This window comes from Phalangium opilio, unplaced genomic scaffold, assembly GCF_054372755.1.
Source record: "Phalangium opilio isolate 3A_F unplaced genomic scaffold, DU_Popi_V2 ptg000011l_1, whole genome shotgun sequence".
NCBI lineage: Eukaryota > Metazoa > Arthropoda > Arachnida > Opiliones > Phalangiidae > Phalangium > Phalangium opilio.
Genome location: NW_028324147.1, coordinates 3,907,586 through 3,929,611, shown reverse-complemented (window position 1 = coordinate 3,929,611; position 22,026 = coordinate 3,907,586). Strand labels below are relative to the sequence as shown.

Sequence of the window (22,026 nt, the reverse complement as noted above, 5' to 3'; positions counted from 1 at the left end):
ATTTGGACTAATTCCTGAAAATAACGTTGTTTACGCTGTGCTAATAAAAGTCCCTTCAATCAGAACCATTTTACTTGGTGCTGGGAAGATCTTGAAACATCATGTCACTTGGGATTAATTTTACATTACCACCGTAGGCATACTTCTACTCATTTATACGCTTCTGATTAGTAAAGGTAGAAATCAATTGTTCGATTAAAGGCTATTGAAATTGTCTAGTAATTTTAAACAAGCTGGTTAGTCGGTCTTAAGTGTTACTCCTCATTTTTGGATATTTCCTTGTTTTAGGGGCGAATGTTTGGAAGGCCATATCTCCGTAACAAAATGTTGTACACCCCATGTTCTTTGGTACTTTCCGCTCAGTTTGGTCCCATAAACACGCCCCTTAATTTGTGATGGACTTTTCAGAAACACCCTGTATATATATTTTAATGTTATGTAATAAAATTATAATTATATCTTCACATAACTTATTACAACACTCGCTCAGATAAGCGTCTACTAAAAAAAAGGAGCAAAGTCCATTAAGAGTTGAATTTAACGCTAATTTATTTCTCTTTTTGGATGAAATAATTTTAAAAATATGCTAATTTTCTTGTTTAATTTATATTTCCAAGCCTTTCGTTTCTATGAAATAAAATATATTATTGTATAGTTTAATGTTTTTGACCCGCTATTCTCCCCGCATTCTATCTTATTTCAAATAAGTACTCGTCTCTAATTTTTTAATTTATTATAATTGTTTTAATCGCGATTTAATGAAAATTTTAATTACTTAGTTGCGTTATAAAGGTTCGTAATGATAGGCTTGATGACATAACAACGCCGCTTCTTTCCATATTTATATATATATATATATAAGAGAAAGAAAAATAGTTTTAATAATATAGTATAAGAATATTTAATTAGAGATGGGGGCAGAAATATTTACAGAAGTTTGTGACTTGAAGTACGTAGCGCGTCAAATTGGCCTACTGCTCTAATATGTCAATTTTTGTCAAATAAAGACGTTAATTCTTAAGCCTAGTTTCAATTCAAGTCAAGAAAACACTTAATTATTGTTAGGCTTAGCGGCATTTTGACCTACTGCTCCAAAAGATAAATTTTCCTCCTAATAAAGATGTTAAATCTTAAGCCTAATTTTATTTCAAGTCAAGAGGACACTTCATTATTGTTAGGCTTAACTGCATTTTGACCTACTGCTCTAATATGTCAATTTTTGTCAAATAAAGACGTTAATTCTTAAGTCTAATTTTAATTTAAGTCAAGAAAACACTTGATTATTATTAGGCTTAGCGGCATTTTGACCTACTGCTCTAATAAATCAATTTTCGTTCAAATAAAAACGTTACTTCTTAAGCCTAATTTTATTTCAAGTCAATTGAACACTTGATTATTGTTAGACTTAGCGGCATTTTGACCTACCGCTCTGACATGATCAATTTTCGTCCAAATAAAGACGTTAAGTCTAATTTTAATTTAATTCAAGAAGGCACGTGGTAAAATTATGGGCGTGGTTGACTGCTTTCGTGGTGATCCTAATCAATTTTAAGAAGGGCGCTAAATATCTTGAAGAAATTCATGACACGACCCCCTAAGGGCGGGTTTCAATTTCATCAAAGCTCGCTATAAGCCTAACGTAACTTTCGTTATATAAAAAAAATAAAAGCTACCCGAATTATTATATATTTCCCTGGTGCACCAGGCGTAACGACCTTTTCTAATGGGGTCTCCTCCGATCCCCATCGCTCTCCCGGATGGGTCGAAGGTTAGAAAAGGAGTGTCAGCACCCCGTGGTATCTTTCAATAGGATTTAGTACTCTCCAAAACGGAGAGGTGCTGATTCTATTAAAGTCAGGGATTCCTCGGGTTTGGTTTCTGCCTTTCCATACCTCTCAGGGTTAAAAGATAAACGATGTTGAGTGTTTTTAAGGTTGAGGTGATACTGTGTAGGTTGTAACGGGTGGGGATTTTAAGATAGATTGAAAATGTATGCGTTTTCTTATGAATTACGGTAACGTTTGATCTTGAAAAATTTAAAAAGTTTATGTATGTTTTTCGGCTTTTTTCGCTTAAAACAGGGAGGTTATTTTTTCTCTGTTTTTATGGCGATTTATGCTAATATAATCGGTTATGGGTTCAGTTTTCTGTATGGTCAAAGTTTGCGTTTAAAACTTATGGGGTATAGCATTGATAATATCGCAAATTCCGGTTGACTTTGAAAAATATTTCAAGGTATTTTTGACTAGGAAATATTCCGCTATTTTGCATATCAAATACAATATTTATTTTTTTTTTGTTGTCAAAAATGAATACATGAATCTTATTATTCTAAAATATGGCCATAAATCTTTATATTATTACTAAACCTAATTTGAATTTATTTTCTTTTTCATTCTATCAGGTCGGACAATTACTTGCGTTTGCACGACGAATCAATGCAAGGAACAAGACACTGAGTTCTGTACGACAACGGCGAAATGTTACACGCAGTACTTGGATATGAAGGACGGTTCTGATCCGTTACTTCGAGGTTGTATCATGAGCAAGACTCCTCTATTATGCGAAAACCGCAGACCAGCGGTCAATGCCAGTTGGCCACTCTTGGTCTGTTGCAACACCAATATGTGCAATCAGGACGCCATGCCCACGATACCGCCAAGACCCACATCGGAGAAACACAGCTCTGGTGAGTACCCGATACCTCTTTCAGAGACCATTTAATTTGAACGTGACAAACTTATGGAACATATCTTATGAACTTAAAGGGTTATGACAAAACCTTTCTAGGCCTATCGAAGTCCTAAAACCTTGGTCCCCCCAGGAGTTCATAATAACCCCCTGAAGCAAAGTTTTGATTCCCTTAACGTTAGAGCACTTGGACCATTAGTCCTACCCAATTTAGCCATTCTTTGGCGCCTTTCTAACTTGGAAACCCATTAATCTATCCTTCAGGGAACGTTGTGTCCACATCCTCAAGTTCAACGGGAAGCCTATCGAAAGGTTCCTCAAACGTGGCCGCTGATAGCCACCATCAAACGCCTAATTCGGGAAACTCTTCGAGTACAGCCTTGACGGAAGACGGTGGTCTCGAGACATCGAGTAGTCGCGTCATAAGTCCGGTTTATATCGCGGTCCTCGTCGTGGGTATTTGTAGTTTAATCATAATCGGCATAGTAGCCGTCTTTGTCCTGCGACGTCATGGACGGCTTTACGAATCCGATTACGGACATATGGAGCGCAACAGTTACCTGAAAGGTCACCATCAAGTGGCCAGGGACGATCCTGAACTACAAATGCCCTTACCCAGGGCAGCCAATGGTATTTACGATAATAAATTGGCGGTGGGCACGTGACTTTGAAGTTTAGAAAACCACGTGACGCCCCCTCCTCTCTTGAACATAAACTTTAAATACCAAGAGTATATGAAATAAATTATAGTTAACGTTTGTATAGGTTTTTAATTTAATTAAATATTGGTTCATCATTGACCCCGTCCCGTCCTGTTGCCCGTGACGTCTGAGCAAGCGGCTATTTTACTTTTCCAACTTAAGTTTAGTGGTCAAATAAACACGGAGGGGCTAACCACCCTGATTCCATGAATGAATTCGGGTTAACCTCAAAAGCACTATACTGAGGTTAAAGGTTACACGTAATCCCATCAGGTCAAAGGTACAAAGTGTGACCAACCCCTTGTCAATCAATCAAACAATATGGCGTAAATCAATTGTTCTGAATCTGAAAACAAGGTCAGTTATCTCATGAATATTGATCTGGAAGAATTTAATTAATTACAATTTGACAATATTAAATTGTATTTCATTATTTGCGCCCCGCCCCCTCCTCAAATTTGTGTGTTGTTGCCTCAATGTATAATTAAGAAATTAATAAATAAATAAAAAACAATGCCTCTTCCCGCGAAACTCAGTTACGTGCGTGACTTGGTACACTAGCTTTATCCTAAACAACTGAAAAACAAAAAAAAAACAACTTTTGGAAATTCAAAAGAAAAAAAACAAAAGCAAATCAAAGTGTTATTATATTTAATTTTGGAAACCAATTACCATGATCCAACTTGTTGTAAATATGACTTGTACATTCCATGAACTTCTATATATTTTCTAGACTAAATGCCTAGAAAGTTATAATTAATTATTGAAGACCCCCTTGAATCAAAATTAGGTTCAAAGGTCATCTCGTCGGACTCCATACTTCCGGTAAAAGTCGTGCGAATTTATTCATGATAATATATGAATAAATTCATGACACTATTTCGTGCGAATTTATTCATGTTAACATATGAATAAATTCATGACACTATTTCGTACGAATTTATTCATGTTAACATATGAATAAATTCATGACACTATTTCGTACGAATTTATTCATGTTAACATATGAATAAATTCATGACACTATATCGTGCGAATTTATTCATGATAATATATGAATAAATTCATGATACGATAATTTAAAAAAATTATATCTCATTTTATTTTATTTTAAGTTTAAATGCCAAATAGTTCCTTAATTTGCGAATATTATTTAATTGGTCATCAATTAATTATGTTAGAAGATAATTAATTTTAATTATTTCGGCCATGTTTTTAATTAAATCGTGATTACTATTATTATTATTATTATTAATTATTATTGTAGATATATTTTAATTTCAGTAGCACGTTTTACATTTATTATTTTCTCAGTCACAATTTTTGATATATTGAAAAAGGTTTAGTTTGAGAAGGATTTTTTTTTAATAATCGTGTTGTAAAAGAGTATTTTGAAAGCTTTCGTAAGATCTTAATTACCGGTAATTAGGCTCCTTGAATAAAATTAGTAGTAATTAAGTAAAATTAACAAATGAAGAAAAGAAATACAAAATAAAAATCGTCGTGTATGAAATTTGTATATTTTGAATATCGCCCCATTTACTGAAAAACAAACAAATTAAAAAAGAAAATAAATGCAAAATATGAAATATATTTTGAGAAATAGAATTGTAACGAATCCATTTAATAATTGAGGAAACTGGATACAAAATTAATCAAAATTTGTACCATATCAATCAAAGTAATTATTAACAACCTCCCCCAGAAATCATTAATGACGACTTTCAAAGCGGCTCGAAAAACTGCGTTTGAAAAAAAACAAATTTCGTCTTGTAATTTATTTTTCACGCAAAAACCAAGTAATTTAAGAATGTATTGTAAGATAAATAAGATTACCTCGTCAAGAATCAATAAAATGTATTTTATTTATTAACAATTTTTGAAGTTTATTTTTTCATATAAATTTGCTTATTTTTTAATAGCTTATAGATTTCAGATTTTATATTTTACTAGCTGTTACCCGCGGCGTCGCTCGCGTGTAATAAGAACTTCCATCAAAAAGTTATAAAGGAAGGGTAGATCTTACTGATGACTAATATTTTTGTAGCACCCTAGGTGCAAAGGCACTCGGCGCTGCCCGTCAGCCCGTCGGTACATTTTTATTACTTTTCACGCGGACATTATTCCATACAGAAGGGTTTTTAAGTTTTTGCCACCATTTAAAAAGATGGCAAAAATCGAGCCCGAAGGACCATTCAGCCCGTCTATAGGTTAAAGGAAACCAGTGTACTAAATATTTGTGAAATCGGTTGAAACGCGCAACTTTTACATTTCTGGGCGCCATTTTTTAAGATGGCGGTGGATTGGAAAAATCTTTCTTAGTACGCGCCTACTACGTATGAGTAACGTTCCTGCAAATTTTCAGCCTTCTAGGGCAAGCGGTTTGGGCTGGGCGTTGATTATCAGTCAGTCAGTCTGTCAGTCAGTCAGTCAGTCAGTCAGTCAGGACTTTGATTTATATAGATATAGATTTACGAACGGGTGCAGCCAAAGCGTGATAGAGTTGGCTGTGGACTAGTATTATTTAATTTTTAGTTCTTTGACTGATTCATAGGTGGCAGCACCTTACGGTAAAAAAAATTTTCCATTTTTAGTTCTTTGACTTATTAATAGGTGACAGCACCTTACGGTAAATAAATTTTTTCCATTTTTAGTTCTTTTACTGATTCATAGGTGGCAGCACCTTACGGTAAGTAATTTTTTTCCCATTTTTAGTTCTTCCATTATTTCACAGATGGCAGCACCATTCTTATAAAGAACTTTGATCGAGCTTATGACGTCAGACATGTTATTACTTTCTGCGCCTGCGCAATTTTTAGGTTCTGAATTTTCCGAAATTCGGACGCCATTATCCTTGTACCGCGTTGCAATTTATCGTAGTTATTTGACGGTTTTATTATCAAAATAATATAAGTATTTATCAAAAACAGGTGAATAATCAATAAGTGGTTCCTGTCGTTGTATTCAAGCGATATTTGTGAGAAGAATATAAGTTTAAAAATACAATTAAAACTATTTTAGGCTAGGCCTTGGCCTAGGAAACAAACATATAAGCAAAAATGGAGGCAGCCCCAAAAACGCACGAAGGTAAGCCTTTGTAAACTTTTTCTTCTTGTGTATTTGTAAACCAATTTTGTTACGTAAGTAAGGTAATTAACAAAACAAACGTTTTTACAGAGATCGAAGCTCAAGTGCGGGAGCTTCAACAGGTTAAAAAACCCGTAAGTCAACCTGAAAATACCGAGAATGGCGAGGGTGTACCACTTGATGCCAATTTGGGCTCATTTATGGATGAGGATATTTACGGAAGTGTTAAAAGCAAATTTGAAGGATATGTCACCTCCATCGCCGCTAACGATGAAGCTGACGCTGATGTAAGTCTCAAAATTATATAAATTTAAACTCGCAATAAGTTTAAGTCTTTAATTTCCTTCCAAATTCTTGTAGGATGATGATTACGAACCTAGCACACTTATGAACAACAAGAGGGCAACATACACTGCTCCTACCAATTTTATAACTGAAATGGCAACCAAAGATAAGGTATGGAACTTATTTCAAAGCTTAAAATGATTTAAAAATCGTGTTTACAATATTTGCACCTTGTTATTTGCATCCTAGGGTTATGATCCTTTCAGTGAACACAGAGTCCCTAGGATTGCCGATCGTGAGGATGAATATCGTGCTCAAAGAAGGAAGATGATGATCTCTCCAGAACGTGTTGATCCTTTTGCTGATGGTTTGTACCTTTGTTTCAGTTTATTAATTCCCATATGCCTGAGCCTTCCTTATTTATTATTGAATGTCATTGTGTTAAATTTTGCTTTTGAAATTGCGCAATCAAATTTTTCAATAAGTTTTTAAGAAAATATGTGGTTTGTGCAGTTTCAAACCCCGCTTTAAAAATGTTAATTATTAAAAAAACAGTTTGTCCACCTTTAAAGACTGATATCGATATTAGATTGCCAATTAATGTAATGAGGGATGTAATATGTTAAATATTTTAATTAATGACAGTCATAGATAATGTTATGTTATATCAGTCTTTTAAGACCTGTCTGGGGTGTTTTTATTTTTTTTTTCCAATAATCTTTGCAAATTACATTGGCACAAACTGAGAGTTGTTCATATTTATGATTTAAACTAGGGGTGTGTGGGTAGCTAATTTTAAATTTCAAATCAGTTCCCCAGTATGGGTAGGATTTGGGTAATTACTAATTAGGCTTAACTGAAAATGGTTGCCCCATAACAGTCTGGTGTTAAAAGTTGCAGGCGGGTGTTTAAAGGTCGCAATCGGGTGTTTAAAGGTCGAAATCGGGTGTTTAAAGGTCGAAATCGGGTGTTTAAAGGTCGAAATCGGGTGTTTAAAGGTCGAAATCGGGTGTTTAAAGGTCGAAATCGGGTGTTTAAAGGTCGAAATCGGATGTTTAAAGGTCGAAATCGGGTGTTTAAAGGTCGAAATCGGGTGTTTAAAGGTCGAAATCGGGTGTTTAAAGGTCGAAATCGGGTGTTTAAAGGTCGAAATCGGGTGTTTAAACGTTGCAATCGGGTGTTTAAACGTCGCTGGCGGGTGTTTAAACGTCGCTGGCGGGTGTTTAAACGTCGCTGGCGGGTGTTTAAACGTCGCTGGCGGGTGTTTGAACGTCGCTGGCGGGTGTTTAAACGTCGCTGGCGGGTGTTTAAACGTCGCTGGCGGGTGTTTAAAGTCGCTGGCGGGTGTTTAAAGTCGCTGGCGGGTGTTTAAAGTCGCTGGCGGTTGTTTAATGTCGCTGGCGGTTGTTTAATGTCGCTGGCGGTTGTTTAATGTCGCTGGCGGGTGTTTAATGTCGCTGGCGGGTGTTTAATGTCGCTGGCGGCTGTTTAATGTCGCTGGCGGGTGTTTAAAGTCGCTGGCGGGTGTTTAAAGTCGCTGGCGGGTGTTTAAAGTCGCTGGCGGTTGTTTAATGTCGCTGGCGGGTGTTTAAAGTCGCAATCGGGTGTTAATAGTCGCTGGCGGTCTTAAAAACTACACCCGAATAGTTATGGATGGGTACCGAAAATAAGTCTTAATCTAGCACACAATGTAGGGTGTTTCTCAATTTCTTTAGCTTTGTTGCCTTGTTGGTTCCGCTTTCCACTTCTTAATGCTTAGTCTTATTTCAACACATGATACTGGCAATGGGATGATATAGATTTCATATGTCAAGTGTGTCGCTCATTGTGGTTCTAGTCTGTCTCAGAAATACCACAGAACGCGTCCCGTATGTGAACTCAATTTCACCTTGAAACAGTATTTCACCATATTTCGGCATTCTTAGAGATTCGGATTCCTTCTAAACTAGAAAGTGGGTGGTCCCCCTTTCACCTCTGATTCCTATTTTTCAACCCGCGAATAACAGGACAACCTGTTTCAGCTTGACACGGGTAACAAGGGGGGGGGGGTATTTTCGGTCACTTTCGGGTACCCGAACGGGTAATTTTCGGGTAACTGGTACCCGCACATCCTTAGTTTAAACTTAAAGGTCTAGATGTAAAAGAACCGATTCCGATTTCCTCCTCCGTTTCTTGCCTTTTAACTGCACTCCAGGGTTCGAACAGAATTCTACGAACTTTCGAGTCTGTTGTAGATAGGCTTTAGCGGTTGAATTGCACTCACAAATGACTGGCAACACTTGTCTGCGCACTATATATAATACTATAGATACACTATCAATAATTGCCAAAATGCCATTGAAATTTGCAAAGATATTGCAATATATTTGGGTTATATCATTCGTGTTTGCCTAAAAATGGCGTGAAATTCGGTACTTACGTCTTAACAAATGCCTTAAAAATATAATCGGGCGCGGTATACAAGGTTTTCAAAACTATTACGATTGATACCATTTACACACCAGGATCCCAGGGTACTTCCTTTTGGTACTGCGCTTTGTCCTCCAAGTACCCTAGAATCCTGCAGTGTAAATGGATGGTATCAATCCTTCTAGCCCGAAAACTATTACATTACATTACGTATTAAGCGTTTAAAATTTAATGATATTGCCCAAATATATATGCTTTTGCTACTATTGTGAGTGTTAGAAATTGAAATGAGTGAGAGAGCGTGTGTGAATGATATATATGGGCAGGGGTATTACCATAGTTAACGATTTCAAATAAAAATCCTGTAATATTTTACTATTACTAGTTTTTATGAAAGTAAGTTCACAAACAAACAAATAAACAAAAATAAATAAAAACAAATAATGATAACAAACCAAAAATATCCAGGGTTGGCAAAAACCCGGCAAAAACTAGTTTTTGCCGGGACACGTGGAAAAAACCGGTAAAAACCGGCAAAAACGGAAAAAACCGGCAAAAACTAAATTCATGGTTACAAAGTGGTAAACTAGCGAGTTTTAAGTGCATTTTCGTGATGTTTGTTATTGTTATGTTAGAAAAATAACAATAGTATTTTTAATTTTTAAATTTGAGGTGGTTATTACTCTATTAAATTTTTAGTATTCAAATTTGCCAGGTTTTTCGCGAATATTTAACGAATAATTAGTCAAATACTTCACATAGCAACTGGAAAAAACCTTAAAAAGTGGAAAAAACCGCGGAAAAAATGGTTTTTGCCACCGGTTTTAACCTGGTTTAAACCGCGCGGTAAAAACCGCGGAAAAATTAGTTTTTGCCACCCGGTTTTTACCAGGTAAAAACCGCGGTTTTTTCCACCCCTGGCAAAAACTTGCCAACCCTGAAAATATCCCCAAATCAGAAGTCCGAAACTAATTGGTGTCGTTCAATTTCTCTCCTCAAGCTTGGGAGCACCGTCTCTTAAGGTAACCTGTCAACGGCGAGCGTATCACCTTTTCTCAACCAGTTTTTAAAAAAAAGGGGGAATCGCGATGGATGGTTAGGATTAGTTAGGTTAGCCAGCCATAACGGGTCGGAGACTCGAAAAATAAAAAAAAAAGACTTTTAAATTAGAAAAGTTTAGATAGTTTAGAACATTGACGATGTACTTTCAAGAACAGTGTTGTCATTTCTTGATACCAAATTGATTCCTCAAGTGCTCGAAATAGATTTATTTTCCGCTGGGTTTGGTTGGTGGTTAATTATTAAGATTATGTCAAAAAACAATCGGTTTATTAAGAAATTACGCCCATAAAAAAACAAAAAAACAAAAAACAGCTTTTATTTCTCCTCTTTCCGATTGTTTTTTGGGGAAAAAGTGTGTACGAGAATGTATGTGTGCGAGTCGGAACAAAAATTACTAATGAAAGAGACTATTTCTAGGAGTTTTGCACTATCCAGACATCCAACTACCGATGGAGATGTGTAGTGGATCACAAATGTACGTATACCAAACTGGAATCATTCCCTTGTTCTATTCTAATTTTAACGTAAATTCGTTCGTTACAAAATTGCTTAGCGCGTAAACCCCGAAATGAAAAGAAATCGTTTTGAAACAAGTAATGATTCCAGTTTTACTTGAAACCTTATTCAGAAAGCTTCCTTTGAGTCTTATTTATCATTTTTAACGATTGGGCTTTTGTCATGATAAACTTAAATTAATTAATTAATTAATAACTACACTTAATTGTTGTCAAATTACGAGCTTTCTAAGTAAGGATGAATTCAAGTAAAATGAATAGTTGAGAGAAATTTCTTAGGACGAAGCAATTGTTGATCAATTAAGCAATGTGAATTTTCAATTTTATTAATTAGTCTCAAATTGCATTGCTTGTCTTAAGAGAGAGAGAAAAAAAGTTAAGTTGGAAAACTTTAACGGTATCACTTTTTTCTCATAAAGACTGGCCCTTTCTTTTGGGTCTTTTTTTTCTTTGTTTTTATTGAACTATAGGTGGGAAAACACCCGATGCTCAATCCAGAACTTTTCAAGTTATTATGAGAGAGCAAGCTTTAAATAAAGATCAGGTATGTAATCTTTATAATTGATCTTTCTTTTCCCTTTAAGAAGCGTCGCTCATTTCCCTTAAAGGGAGGGTGAAGTTGAAAATCAAGTGATTTTTTTTTATCGATTCTTCTACCAATTTTAAAGGGTATGAGAAGCTTCGTTTGAAAAACCTCTGATTTATATAGCAAAAGATAGAATTAATTACTGTGAATTCAGAAATATCAAGCTTTTAATTCTCCGATTTCTAGTTATTTGGCAATATGCATTTGAAAATGCTTCATATGAAATTATTTAAAATCCACTTTTTAAAAGTTTTTAAGAAAGGCTACAACGTTTTCTTGTTTTTGACGTCACGCACGCGAGATGGTGCCACTCTCTCCGCTATCAAAGCATAGACAGAGCACGAGACGGGTATAGCTCGCGCTCGCGCTCGGGCGTATAGGTCTCCCCGTGTGATGTCATAAACCAACCGAACAAGCTGACAAGACAAAATAATTTATATATCGAAGCTGAGTTTTCGTGATTTTCCAATGGATTTTAAAAATAGAAACTTTGGTTCAATTATATTAAAAACTTTATATTTTGAAAGTAGAGACTTGAAAGTGTAATATAATACCACTTTCGTGCTAAAATATGATATGAAATTGTAAATTCCCATACCCTTTAAGACCAGTCCGCATAGTGAAACATTCAGGAAATACCGTTTCCGAATGATTTTAATATTCAAATTAGGTTCAGATTTAAAGGATAATTTTAAAAAAGGACTTCCAACCAATCGCGTAACGCCCTGCCTTTTTGTTAACAAAATTCTCGTGGCACGCATGCTCCGTGTCTCGCGCCAGCCACGATTGTCACGTCGCGCGCCTAATTTTATCAAATCTCGTGATAAATTTCATTCAACACGGAGCATGCGTGCCACGAGAATTTTGTTAACAAAAAGGCATAGCATTACGCGGTTGGTCGGCAGTCCTTGTTTAAAATTATCCTTAAAATCTGAACCTAATTTGAAATAATTTTAAAATCATTCGGAGCTGGTATTTCCTGAATGTTTCACTAACTATGCAGACTGGTCTTATAATTAGTAGAAGAATCGATAAAAATCACTTGATTTTCTACTTCACCCTCCCTTTAAGAAGCATTGCTTATATTATATATTTTTTTACTATATCAGGTTGAACTACGAAAGAAACTAGTCGATAAAGCCAAAACTGGTGATCTGAAAGCGGTATCTAACGGAGATGCTAGCAAAGCAACTGCTGGTAAATTTTCTTATGACTCATATTGTCTTTAACTTGGCTTGGATTTTCATCTAATAAAAGATTTGCTTCTTAATTAATTACTTTAGCTGCAGCGGCTAAAAAAAGGCGTTGGGATCAAGCCACAGGTGGAGGTGATGAAACTCCAGGCTCAACTGCCCCAAAGAAAAAGATTGGGTCTTCAAGTTGGGACGTTGCCGAAGTAATTCTATCCCTCTCTCTCTCTCTTAAAGGTAAAATAGCAGGGTTTCTAACCTATTATTTTCTGTTTTTTTTATTGCAGGCGCAAACACCATCTCAAACTAGATGGGATGAAACCCCTGGTAGACTTCCAAAAGGCGCTGAAACCCCAGGCGCAACTCCGGGCCAAAGTACTCGAATGTGGGAAGCTACTCCCGGTCACGCCACACCAGGAGCTACAACCCCCGGACACGAAACTCCAGGACATAAAGGAGGAGGAGGAACTCCAAGCGCCAGAAAGAATAGATGGGATGAAACACCAAAAACTGATAGGGAAACTCCGGGACACGGAAGTGGATGGGCTGAAACTCCAAGGACTGATAGAGGAGGAACTGATTTGATTCAAGAAACTCCAACACCGGGAGCTAGTAAAAGAAGGTCAAGATGGGATGAGACCCCGGTTTCCCAGCTTGGAAACGCTACCCCTCAAACTCCTTCAAACATGACACCCATGACGCCAATGACCCCAATGACTCCGAGCGCCGTGACTCCAACTGGAGCCAAAGCCATGGGAATGGCAACTCCGACTCCCGGTCATATTATGGCCATGACGCCCGAACAACTTCAAGCTTATCGTTGGGAACGAGAGATTGATGAAAGAAACAGACCATTAAGCGACGATGAACTGGAATCTATGTTCCCGCCTGGATATAAAGTGTTGGCGCCACCCGCTGGTTACGTTCCAATCAGAACTCCGGCTAGAAAATTAGCCGCGACTCCTACTCCTATTGGCGGAACAAATGCCGGGTTTTTCTTTCAAAAGGAAGAACCATTGAAGGTTATGGATACGCAACCCAAAGGAAATCTGCCACCCTTGAAACCCGAGGATATTCAATACTTTGACAAATTACTCGTGAGTTAATTAAATTTAAAGTTTACTGGTTTAAACTAACTTTTATTTTAATTTTAGTCCGATGTTGATGAAGAAAGTTTAGCTCCCGAGGAACAGAAAGAAAGGAAGATCATGAAACTATTGCTTAAGATTAAGAATGGAACTCCGCCAATGAGAAAAGCCGCTTTACGTCAAATCACCGATAAAGCCCGAGAATTTGGGGCTGGCGCTCTTTTCAATCAAATTCTACCTTTGCTTATGTCCCCCACTTTGGAAGATCAAGAAAGACATTTACTCGTCAAAGTTATTGATCGGATTCTATACAAATTGGACGATTTAGTTCGTCCCTACGTTCACAAGGTATGATATATTTTAAAGCTAGTCGCATGCATCGGACTCGGATTCGCGTGCGAGTACACGCGCGTCGGACTCGGATTCGCGTGCGAGTAGTTTCGGATCGGACTCGGACACGCGTGCGAGTACTCTCGGATCGGACTCGGACTCGCGTGCGAGTACTCTCGGATCGAACTCGGACTCGCGTGCGAGTACTCTCGGATCGAACTCGGACTCGCGTGCGAGTACTCTCGGATCGAACTCGGACTCGCGTGCGAGTACTCTCGGATCGAACTCGGACTCGCGTGCGAGTACTCTCGGATCGAACTCGGACTCGCGTGCGAGTACTCTCGGATCGGACTCGGACTCGCGTGCGAGTACTCTCGGATCGAACTCGGACTCGCGTGCGAGTACTCTCGGATCGAACTCGGACTCGCGTGCGAGTACTCTCGGATCGAACTCGGACTCGCGTGCGAGTACTCTCGGATCGAACTCGGACTCGCGTGCGAGTACCTTCGGATCGAACTCGGACACGCGTGCGAGTACTCTCGCATCGAACTCGGACACGCGTGCGAGTACTCTCGGATCGAACTCGGACACGCGTGCGAGTACTCTCGGATCGAACTCGGACTCGTGTGCGAGTACTCTCGGATCGAACTCGGACTCGCGTGCGAGTACTCTCGGATCGAACTCGGACTCGCGTGCGAGTACTCTCGGATCGAACTCGGACTCGCGTGCGAGTACTCTCGGATCGAACTCGGACTCGCGTGCGAGTACTCGCGCATCGGACTCGGACTCGCGTACGAGTACTCGCGCATCGGACTCGGACACGCGTGCGAGTACTCTCGGATCGAACTCGGACACGCGTGCGAGTACTCTCGGATCGAACTCGGACTCGCGTGCGAGTACTCTCGGATCGAACTCGGACTCGCGTGCGAGTACTCTCGGATCGAACTCGGACACGCGTGCGAGTACTCTCGGATCGAACTCGGACACGCGTGCGAGTACTCTCGGATCGAACTCGGACACGCGTGCGAGTACTCTCGGATCGAACTCGGACACGCGTGCGAGTACTCTCGGATCGAACTCGGACTCGCGTGCGAGTACTCTCGGATCGAACTCGGACACGCGTGCGAGTACTCTCGGATCGAACTCGGACACGCGTGCGAGTACTCTCGGATCGAACTCGGACACGCGTGCGAGTACTCTCGGATCGAACTCGGACACGCGTGCGAGTACTCTCGGATCGAACTCGGACACGCGTGCGAGTACTCTCGGATCGAACTCGGACACGCGTGCGAGTACTCTCGGATCGAACTCGGACACGCGTGCGAGTACTCTCGGATCGAACTCGGACTCGCGTGCGAGTACTCTCGGATCGAACTCGGACTCGCGTGCGAGTACTCTCGGATCGAACTCGGACACGCGTGCGAGTACTCTCAGATCGAACTCGGACACGCGTGCGAGTACTCTCGGATCGAACTCGGACACGCGTGCGAGTACTCTCGCATCGAACTCGGACTCGCGTGCGAGTACTCTCGGATCGAACTCGGACTCGCGTGCGAGTACTCTCGGATCGAACTCGGACACGCGTGCGAGTACTCTCGGATCGAACTCGGACACGCGTGCGAGTACTCTCGGATCGAACTCGGACACGCGTGCGAGTACTCTCGGATCGAACTCGGACACGCGTGCGAGTACTCTCGGATCGAACTCGGACTCGCGTGCGAGTACTCTCGGATCGAACTCGGACTCGCGTGCGAGTACTCTCGGATCGAACTCGGACTCGCGTGCGAGTACTCTCGGATCGAACTCGAACTCGGACACGCGTGCGAGTACTCTCGGATCGAACTCGGACTCGCGTGCGAGTACTCTAGCATCGAACTCGGACTCGCGTGCGAGTACTCTCGGATCGAACTCGGACTCGCGTTCGAGTACTCTCGGATCGAACTCGGACTCGCGTTCGAGTACTCTCGGATCGAACTCGGACTCGCGTTCGAGTACTCTCGGATCGAACTCGGACACGCGTGCGAGTACTCTCGGATCGAACTCGGACTCGCGTGCGAGTACTCTCGGATCGAACTCGGACTCGCGTGCGATTACTCGCGCGTCGGACTCTGACTACCATGCGAGTACTTGCATTCCCTTTCCTAATATATATCCTTAAATTACTTTCACAAAACAGATTCTTGTGGTTATTGAACCTCTTCTTATTGACGAGGATTATTACGCTCGTGTCGAAGGTCGAGAAATCATTTCTAACTTGGCGAAAGCCGCTGGTTTAGCTACCATGATCTCCACCATGAGACCCGATATTGACAACATAGACGAATACGTTCGTAACACTACAGCCAGAGCCTTCGCCGTTGTCGCGTCTGCTTTGGGAATTCCGTCACTTTTACCCTTCTTAAAAGCCGTCTGCAGAAGCAAGAAATCGTGGCAAGCTCGTCATACGGGCATCAAAATTGTCCAACAGATCGCTATCCTTATGGGTTGCGCCATCCTTCCTCATCTTAGAAGTTTGGTTGAAATTATCGAACACGGATTAGTTGACGAACAACAGAAAGTTCGAACTATTACCGCCTTGGCTCTTGCCGCTTTGGCCGAAGCCGCTACGCCTTACGGTATCGAGTCTTTTGATAGTGTATTGAAACCTTTATGGAAAGGTATTCGAACCCACAGAGGAAAAGTGAGTTGAACTCGATCTAGTTTAAATTTAGGCCTACATTAATTAATATTAATTAATTTTGTTATCTTAATTTAGGGTTTGGCCGCGTTTTTAAAAGCAATTGGTTATCTAATCCCGCTTATGGATGCCGAGTACGCTAACTACTATACGAGAGAAGTGATGTTGATCTTGATTCGAGAGTTTCAGTCTCCTGATGAAGAAATGAAGAAAATTGTCTTAAAGGCAAGTTTTAATAAAAATATTTAATATTATTAGGGATTAATAACAGGGGTGTGCGAGTACTCGTTAAGTTCGAGTATCTAGCCGAATACTCGACTCGATACTCGATAACAACGCATTGAGATACTCGAGACAGATTCGAGTAGCTTTTTAACATCTTAAATACTCGAGTCCGAGGCTTACAACTATAGCAGACGATGAGTTCATGATCATTTATTTTGAAAATCACCCGTTCAATGTTTAATTGATCACTAACAATCTTTTTGAACTAGTTAGATGTTAGATAATTGAACATCTTCGTTATTTTCAAGAAATTTACAAAATTGCTACTCGACAAGTCAATATTTGAGACTCGATAATTAGTACTCGAAAGAACCAAAAATTTGACCTATCTAAATACTCGATACTCGAAAGTATTTTTGAGACTCGGCTCGATACTCGATAAGAAATTAGTTTCGATACTCGGACTCGGCTCGATACTCTATAAGAAATTAGTTTCGATACTCGGACTCGGCTCGATACTCTATAAGAAATTAGTTTCGATACTCGGACTCGGCTCGATACTCGATAAGAAATTAGTTTCGATACTCGGACTCGGCTCGATACTCGATAAGAAATTAGTTTCGATACTCGGACTCGGCTCGATACTCGATAAGAAATTAGTTTCGATACTCGGACTCGGCTCGATACTCGATAAGAAATTAGTTTCGATACTCGGACTCGGCTCGATACTCGATAAGAAATTAGTTTCGATACTCGGACTCGGCTCGATACTCGATAAGAAATTAGTTTCGATACTCGGACTCGGCTCGATACTCGATAAGAAATTAGTTTCGATACTCGGACTCGGCTCGATACTCGATAAGAAATTAGTTTCGATACTCGGACTCGGCTCGATACTCGATAAGAAATTAGTTTCGATACTCGGACTCGGCTCGATACTCGATAAGAAATTAGTTTCGATACTCGGACTCGGCTCGATACTCGATAAGAAATTAGTTTCGATACTCGGACTCGGCTCGAAACCGAAAAAACGGGACTCGCACACCACTGCTAAATAATAATGTTATTTTAAATTATAGGTAGTAAAGCAATGTTGCGCCACAGATGGTGTCGAACCTCAGTACATCAAAGAAGAAGTCTTACCGCACTTCTTTAAACACTTTTGGAACCATCGCATGGCGTTGGATCGTCGTAATTATCGTCAATTAGTCGATACCACCGTTGAAATCGCCAATAAAGTTGGAGCCGCTGAAATAATCCATCGTATCGTTGATGACTTGAAAGATGAAAATGAACAGTATCGTAAAATGGTTATGGAAACTATCGAGAAGATAATGGCCAACTTGGGAGCCGCCGATATCGATTCGCGACTCGAAGAACAATTGATTGACGGAATTTTATACGCTTTCCAAGAACAAACGACGGAAGATATGGTCATGTTGAATGGATTCGGTACCATCGTTAATGCCCTTGGAAAAAGGGTTAAACCTTATTTGCCACAAATTTGCGGTACCATTTTATGGAGGTTGAATAATAAATCCGCTAAAGTTCGTCAACAAGCGGCTGATTTGATCTCCAGAATCGCCGTTGTCATGAAAACTTGTCAGGAAGAGAAACTTATGGGACATTTGGGTGTCGTTTTGTACGAATACTTGGGAGAAGAATACCCCGAAGTCCTTGGATCCATTTTGGGAGCGCTCAAGGTAAAGTTCCATGGCGGTTAAAGGGAGGGTGAAGTAGAAAATCAAGTGATTAAGATTTTTTATCGATTCTTCTACTAATTTTAAGACCAGTCCGCATAGTGAAACATTCAGGAAATACCAGCTCCGAATGATTTTAAAATTATTTCAAATTAGGTTCAGATTTAAAGGATAATTTTAAACAAGGACTTCCAACCAATCGCGTAACGCCCTGCCTTTTTGTTAACAAAATTCTCGTGGCACGCATGCTCCGTGTCTCGCGTGGTCACGATTGTCACGTCGCGCACCTAATTTTATCAAATCTCGTGATAAATTTCATTCAACGCGGAACGTGCCACGAGAATTTTGTTAACAAAAAGGCAGGGCGTTACGTGATTGGTTGGAAGTCCTTGTTTAAAATTATCCTTAAAATCTGAACCTAATTTGAATTAATTTTAAAATCATTCGGAACTGGTATTTCCTGAATGTTTCACTATATGCAGACTGGTCTTAAAATTGGTAGAAGAATCGATAAAAAATCACTTGATTTTCTACTTCACCCTCCCTTTAAGTAAGTTTTAAATCGCATTAAAATTATAATTATAATTTCAGGGAATTGTTAATGTTATTGGAATGCATAAAATGACTCCACCGATAAAAGATCTCCTTCCTCGATTGACACCCATTTTGAAGAACAGACACGAAAAAGTGCAAGAAAATTGCATAGATTTGGTTGGACGTATCGCTGATAGAGGAGCCGAATACGTTTCCGCTAGAGAATGGATGAGAATTTGTTTCGAATTGTTGGAACTTTTGAAAGCTCATAAAAAAGCAATTAGACGAGCCACCGTCAACACTTTTGGCTATATAGCAAAAGCTATTGGTCCTCACGATGTCCTGGCCACACTTTTAAACAACTTGAGGGTTCAAGAAAGACAAAATCGTGTTTGTACAACTGTCGCCATCGCTATTGTGGCCGAAACTTGTTCGCCATTCACAGTTTTACCCGCACTGATGAATGAATACCGTGTACCGGAGTTGAATGTTCAAAATGGAGTTTTGAAATCATTGTCGTTTCTATTTGAATATATCGGAGAGATGGGTAAAGATTATATATACGCCGTTACGCCTCTCTTAGAGGATGCTTTAATGGACAGGTTAGTTAAAAACTTAAAATTAAATCAAATTGAATTAGTTATAGTTTAAACTAATGAAGTTTCTGTTTAATTATTATTTTTTTTATAGAGATTTGGTTCATAGACAAACAGCATGCGCCGCAATTCAACATATGTCTTTGGGTGTTTATGGTTTTGGTTGCGAAGATGCTTTAGTACATTTACTCAATTATGTCTGGCCAAATATTTTCGAAACGTCGCCTCATTTAGTTCAGGCGTTTATGGGAGCTGTCGAAGGTTTAAGAGTGGCACTCGGACCAATCAAAATTCTTCAATATACTTTACAGGTTAGGGAGATTTGTAAACCTGGTATTTTCAAGGATGATAGGGGGAGTTTGGGAAATCTGAGAGAATAGCCCCTTCCAAAAATTTGACTGCCTTGTGCATGGATTAACTAACGCTAGGGATTGTTCACTAACTGGGTTTCCCATGTAATTCTATCGCCAACTACATGTTCCGAATTATACCTTGATTCCCCTCTTCATTCCCCCAATTTATTGGACCAAAACGGATGTAGATATAGCGCCATCTCTCGGCAAAATAAATCGTTTTTGCCCAATTTAGGCAGTATTTCAATTTTGACGTCATAGGCCACGTGATATTTGGTCCAATTTTCTTATAACTTCCTGTTAGGGATAGTAGCTGCTGCTAGGGGGCGTTTGGAACGTGCATGCGTTATCTTTTTGGGGGAACGAACTATCCCTAGCGTTAGTTAATCCATGCCTTGTGCATCTTGTTGTTTAAGTTCTTCGCGCGTGCGCACTTGGAGCTAAAAGACGTCATATCTAGGTTGTGAACTAGGCTATGCCTGGAAACTACTTCCTGTTTGAAGGAAGAACTGAACTGACTCAGACGAAGAACATTTTTTCAAAACTTTTTGGAAGGGGCTATTAGGCGCGCTAACTGTGGAACGTCTCAGGTTGGGTGGGACGCCAAAAATGGGGGGAGGAATAGTCGGATTCGTCTGAAGCCCGCTAACCTAACCCAACTAATGTTCTTGGATTGTTTTTGTTTGTTTTCAGGGTCTTTTCCATCCAGCGAGAAAGGTAAGAGACGTGTATTGGAAAATTTATAACACCCTTTATATCGGAGGTCAAGATGCTCTTGTCACTGGATATCCGAGAGTTCCCGATGATGCCAGAAATAACTTTGTTCGTCATGAACTTGACTATGTCTTATAAAATAAACGAGATAGAACTTTCAGAATATATTAGTAGCTTTGTCTTTGTTAAACGATATCTTCAGTAAATACATAGTTCAAAACAAATCGTCATTACACACATACAAACACCCCCCATTCCAACTTTAAACGGTGAATAGTAAATTTGAATTGAAGAGGTGTATTATTAATTAGATTTTGCTCTTGGAATGATTAATAGCGGAAGAAGACTCTTCATTTTGTTATTTAATTTTTTTTGAAAAAATTCAATTAATTTTAATTCATTGATTGAACTATTTTTTATTTGAACGTAGATCAATCATTTCTAGCATTAACATTTTACGAAGGTGATTACGATGTGTATGTATAAAAGATGTTTGTACCAACAATCTTAAATAAAAACCTATTTATCATGGCTAATTTTGATTTAATTCTTTATTATTATTCCATTTTATTATCGAACAATCCCGATATATCAAAGGTTTCAGCGCCTTTATTTTTATTATTCCTACATTCCGCTTTTTTAACCATATCTTCCAAAGGTTTCCGACAATAACATTTGCTTTTTAAAGCGCTAAGTTGGTTGGGATTTCCATCCCAAAGTTTGAAAAATTCAAAGTTTCTTTTGTTTAAAAAGTCCGGAAGTTCGATTCCGTTGGTGTTGAATTGTTCTTTCTCTCCCTCTATCGTGAATCGAATGCTATCTTGTCTACCAATGTGTTGACTAGCTTGACGTTTCCTGATACTTTGAATGATTTGGATTTGTTGAAGTTCCAAGTCAAATCTCTTCAAGTATTTATTAATTAGTTCGTATATTATCGTCGGGGTCATTTCGACGTAATTTCCATCTATAATTTGTTTTTGAAACCATAGAAATTTATCGAGCTTCGACTGAACTTTAACGGAGGTTTCATCCTTTCTCCGTTGCTGTTTTGTGTCGTGATACTGTTTTCTCGAAAGCTGAAGGGCTTTTCTACTATTTGGGTGAATTAATTTTTCCTTCGTTAACTTCTTTTTCTGAACTTTAGGCATTTTTATTTTAAAAAGTCTTAATTATCTTCCTAATTGAATTAATGTGAAAAGAACAAAACGTGAAGCACGTCACAATCACGCTAAGCCTTCGAAACCACGTGGGCATTGCAATAATAGCAGACAGCTTTATCTGCC

At 39.2% G+C, this 22,026-nt stretch overlaps 3 protein-coding genes across 6 annotated transcripts in view; 2 read left to right on the top strand and 1 right to left on the bottom strand.

Moving 5' to 3' along the window:
- Positions 1-5,268, top strand: part of LOC149709930 (uncharacterized) — a 38,102-nt gene extending 32,834 nt beyond the window's left edge. The window contains exons 2-3 of the mRNA XM_089858181.1: positions 2,405-2,689; positions 2,956-5,268. Of these exons, the coding sequence (XP_089714307.1) occupies positions 2,405-2,689; positions 2,956-3,356 (686 nt within the window). The 3' untranslated portion in view covers positions 3,357-5,268. The remainder of the gene's footprint in view (positions 1-2,404; positions 2,690-2,955) is intronic.
- Positions 5,269-6,186: 918 nt separating this feature from the next.
- Positions 6,187-21,279, top strand: Sf3b1 (splicing factor 3b subunit 1). Of its 4 annotated transcripts, XM_089858418.1 has the most exons (16): positions 6,187-6,322; positions 6,414-6,479; positions 6,570-6,766; positions 6,840-6,935; positions 7,014-7,131; positions 11,221-11,294; positions 12,446-12,533; positions 12,620-12,732; positions 12,814-13,623; positions 13,681-13,962; positions 16,121-16,624; positions 16,700-16,846; positions 17,926-18,549; positions 19,138-19,682; positions 19,771-19,987; positions 20,723-21,279. In XM_089858418.1, the coding sequence occupies exons 2-16, from the start codon at positions 6,452-6,454 to the stop codon at positions 20,879-20,881; spliced, it is 4,002 nt and encodes a 1,333-aa protein (XP_089714544.1). In that variant the 5' UTR covers positions 6,187-6,322; positions 6,414-6,451; the 3' UTR covers positions 20,882-21,279. The 4 variants fall into 4 exon arrangements, with proteins under 4 accessions (XP_089714544.1, XP_089714537.1, XP_089714541.1 ...); XM_089858411.1 differs by having other exon boundaries at positions 6,208-6,479; XM_089858415.1 differs by having other exon boundaries at positions 6,208-6,479; positions 16,700-16,850; positions 17,930-18,549.
- LOC149709928 (translation machinery-associated protein 16) lies at positions 21,266-22,008 on the bottom strand. The gene has a single exon (XM_089858496.1). The coding sequence runs from the start codon at positions 21,889-21,891 to the stop codon at positions 21,301-21,303; it is 591 nt and encodes a 196-aa protein (XP_089714622.1). The 5' UTR covers positions 21,892-22,008; the 3' UTR covers positions 21,266-21,300.
- Positions 22,009-22,026: the final 18 nt, after the last annotated feature.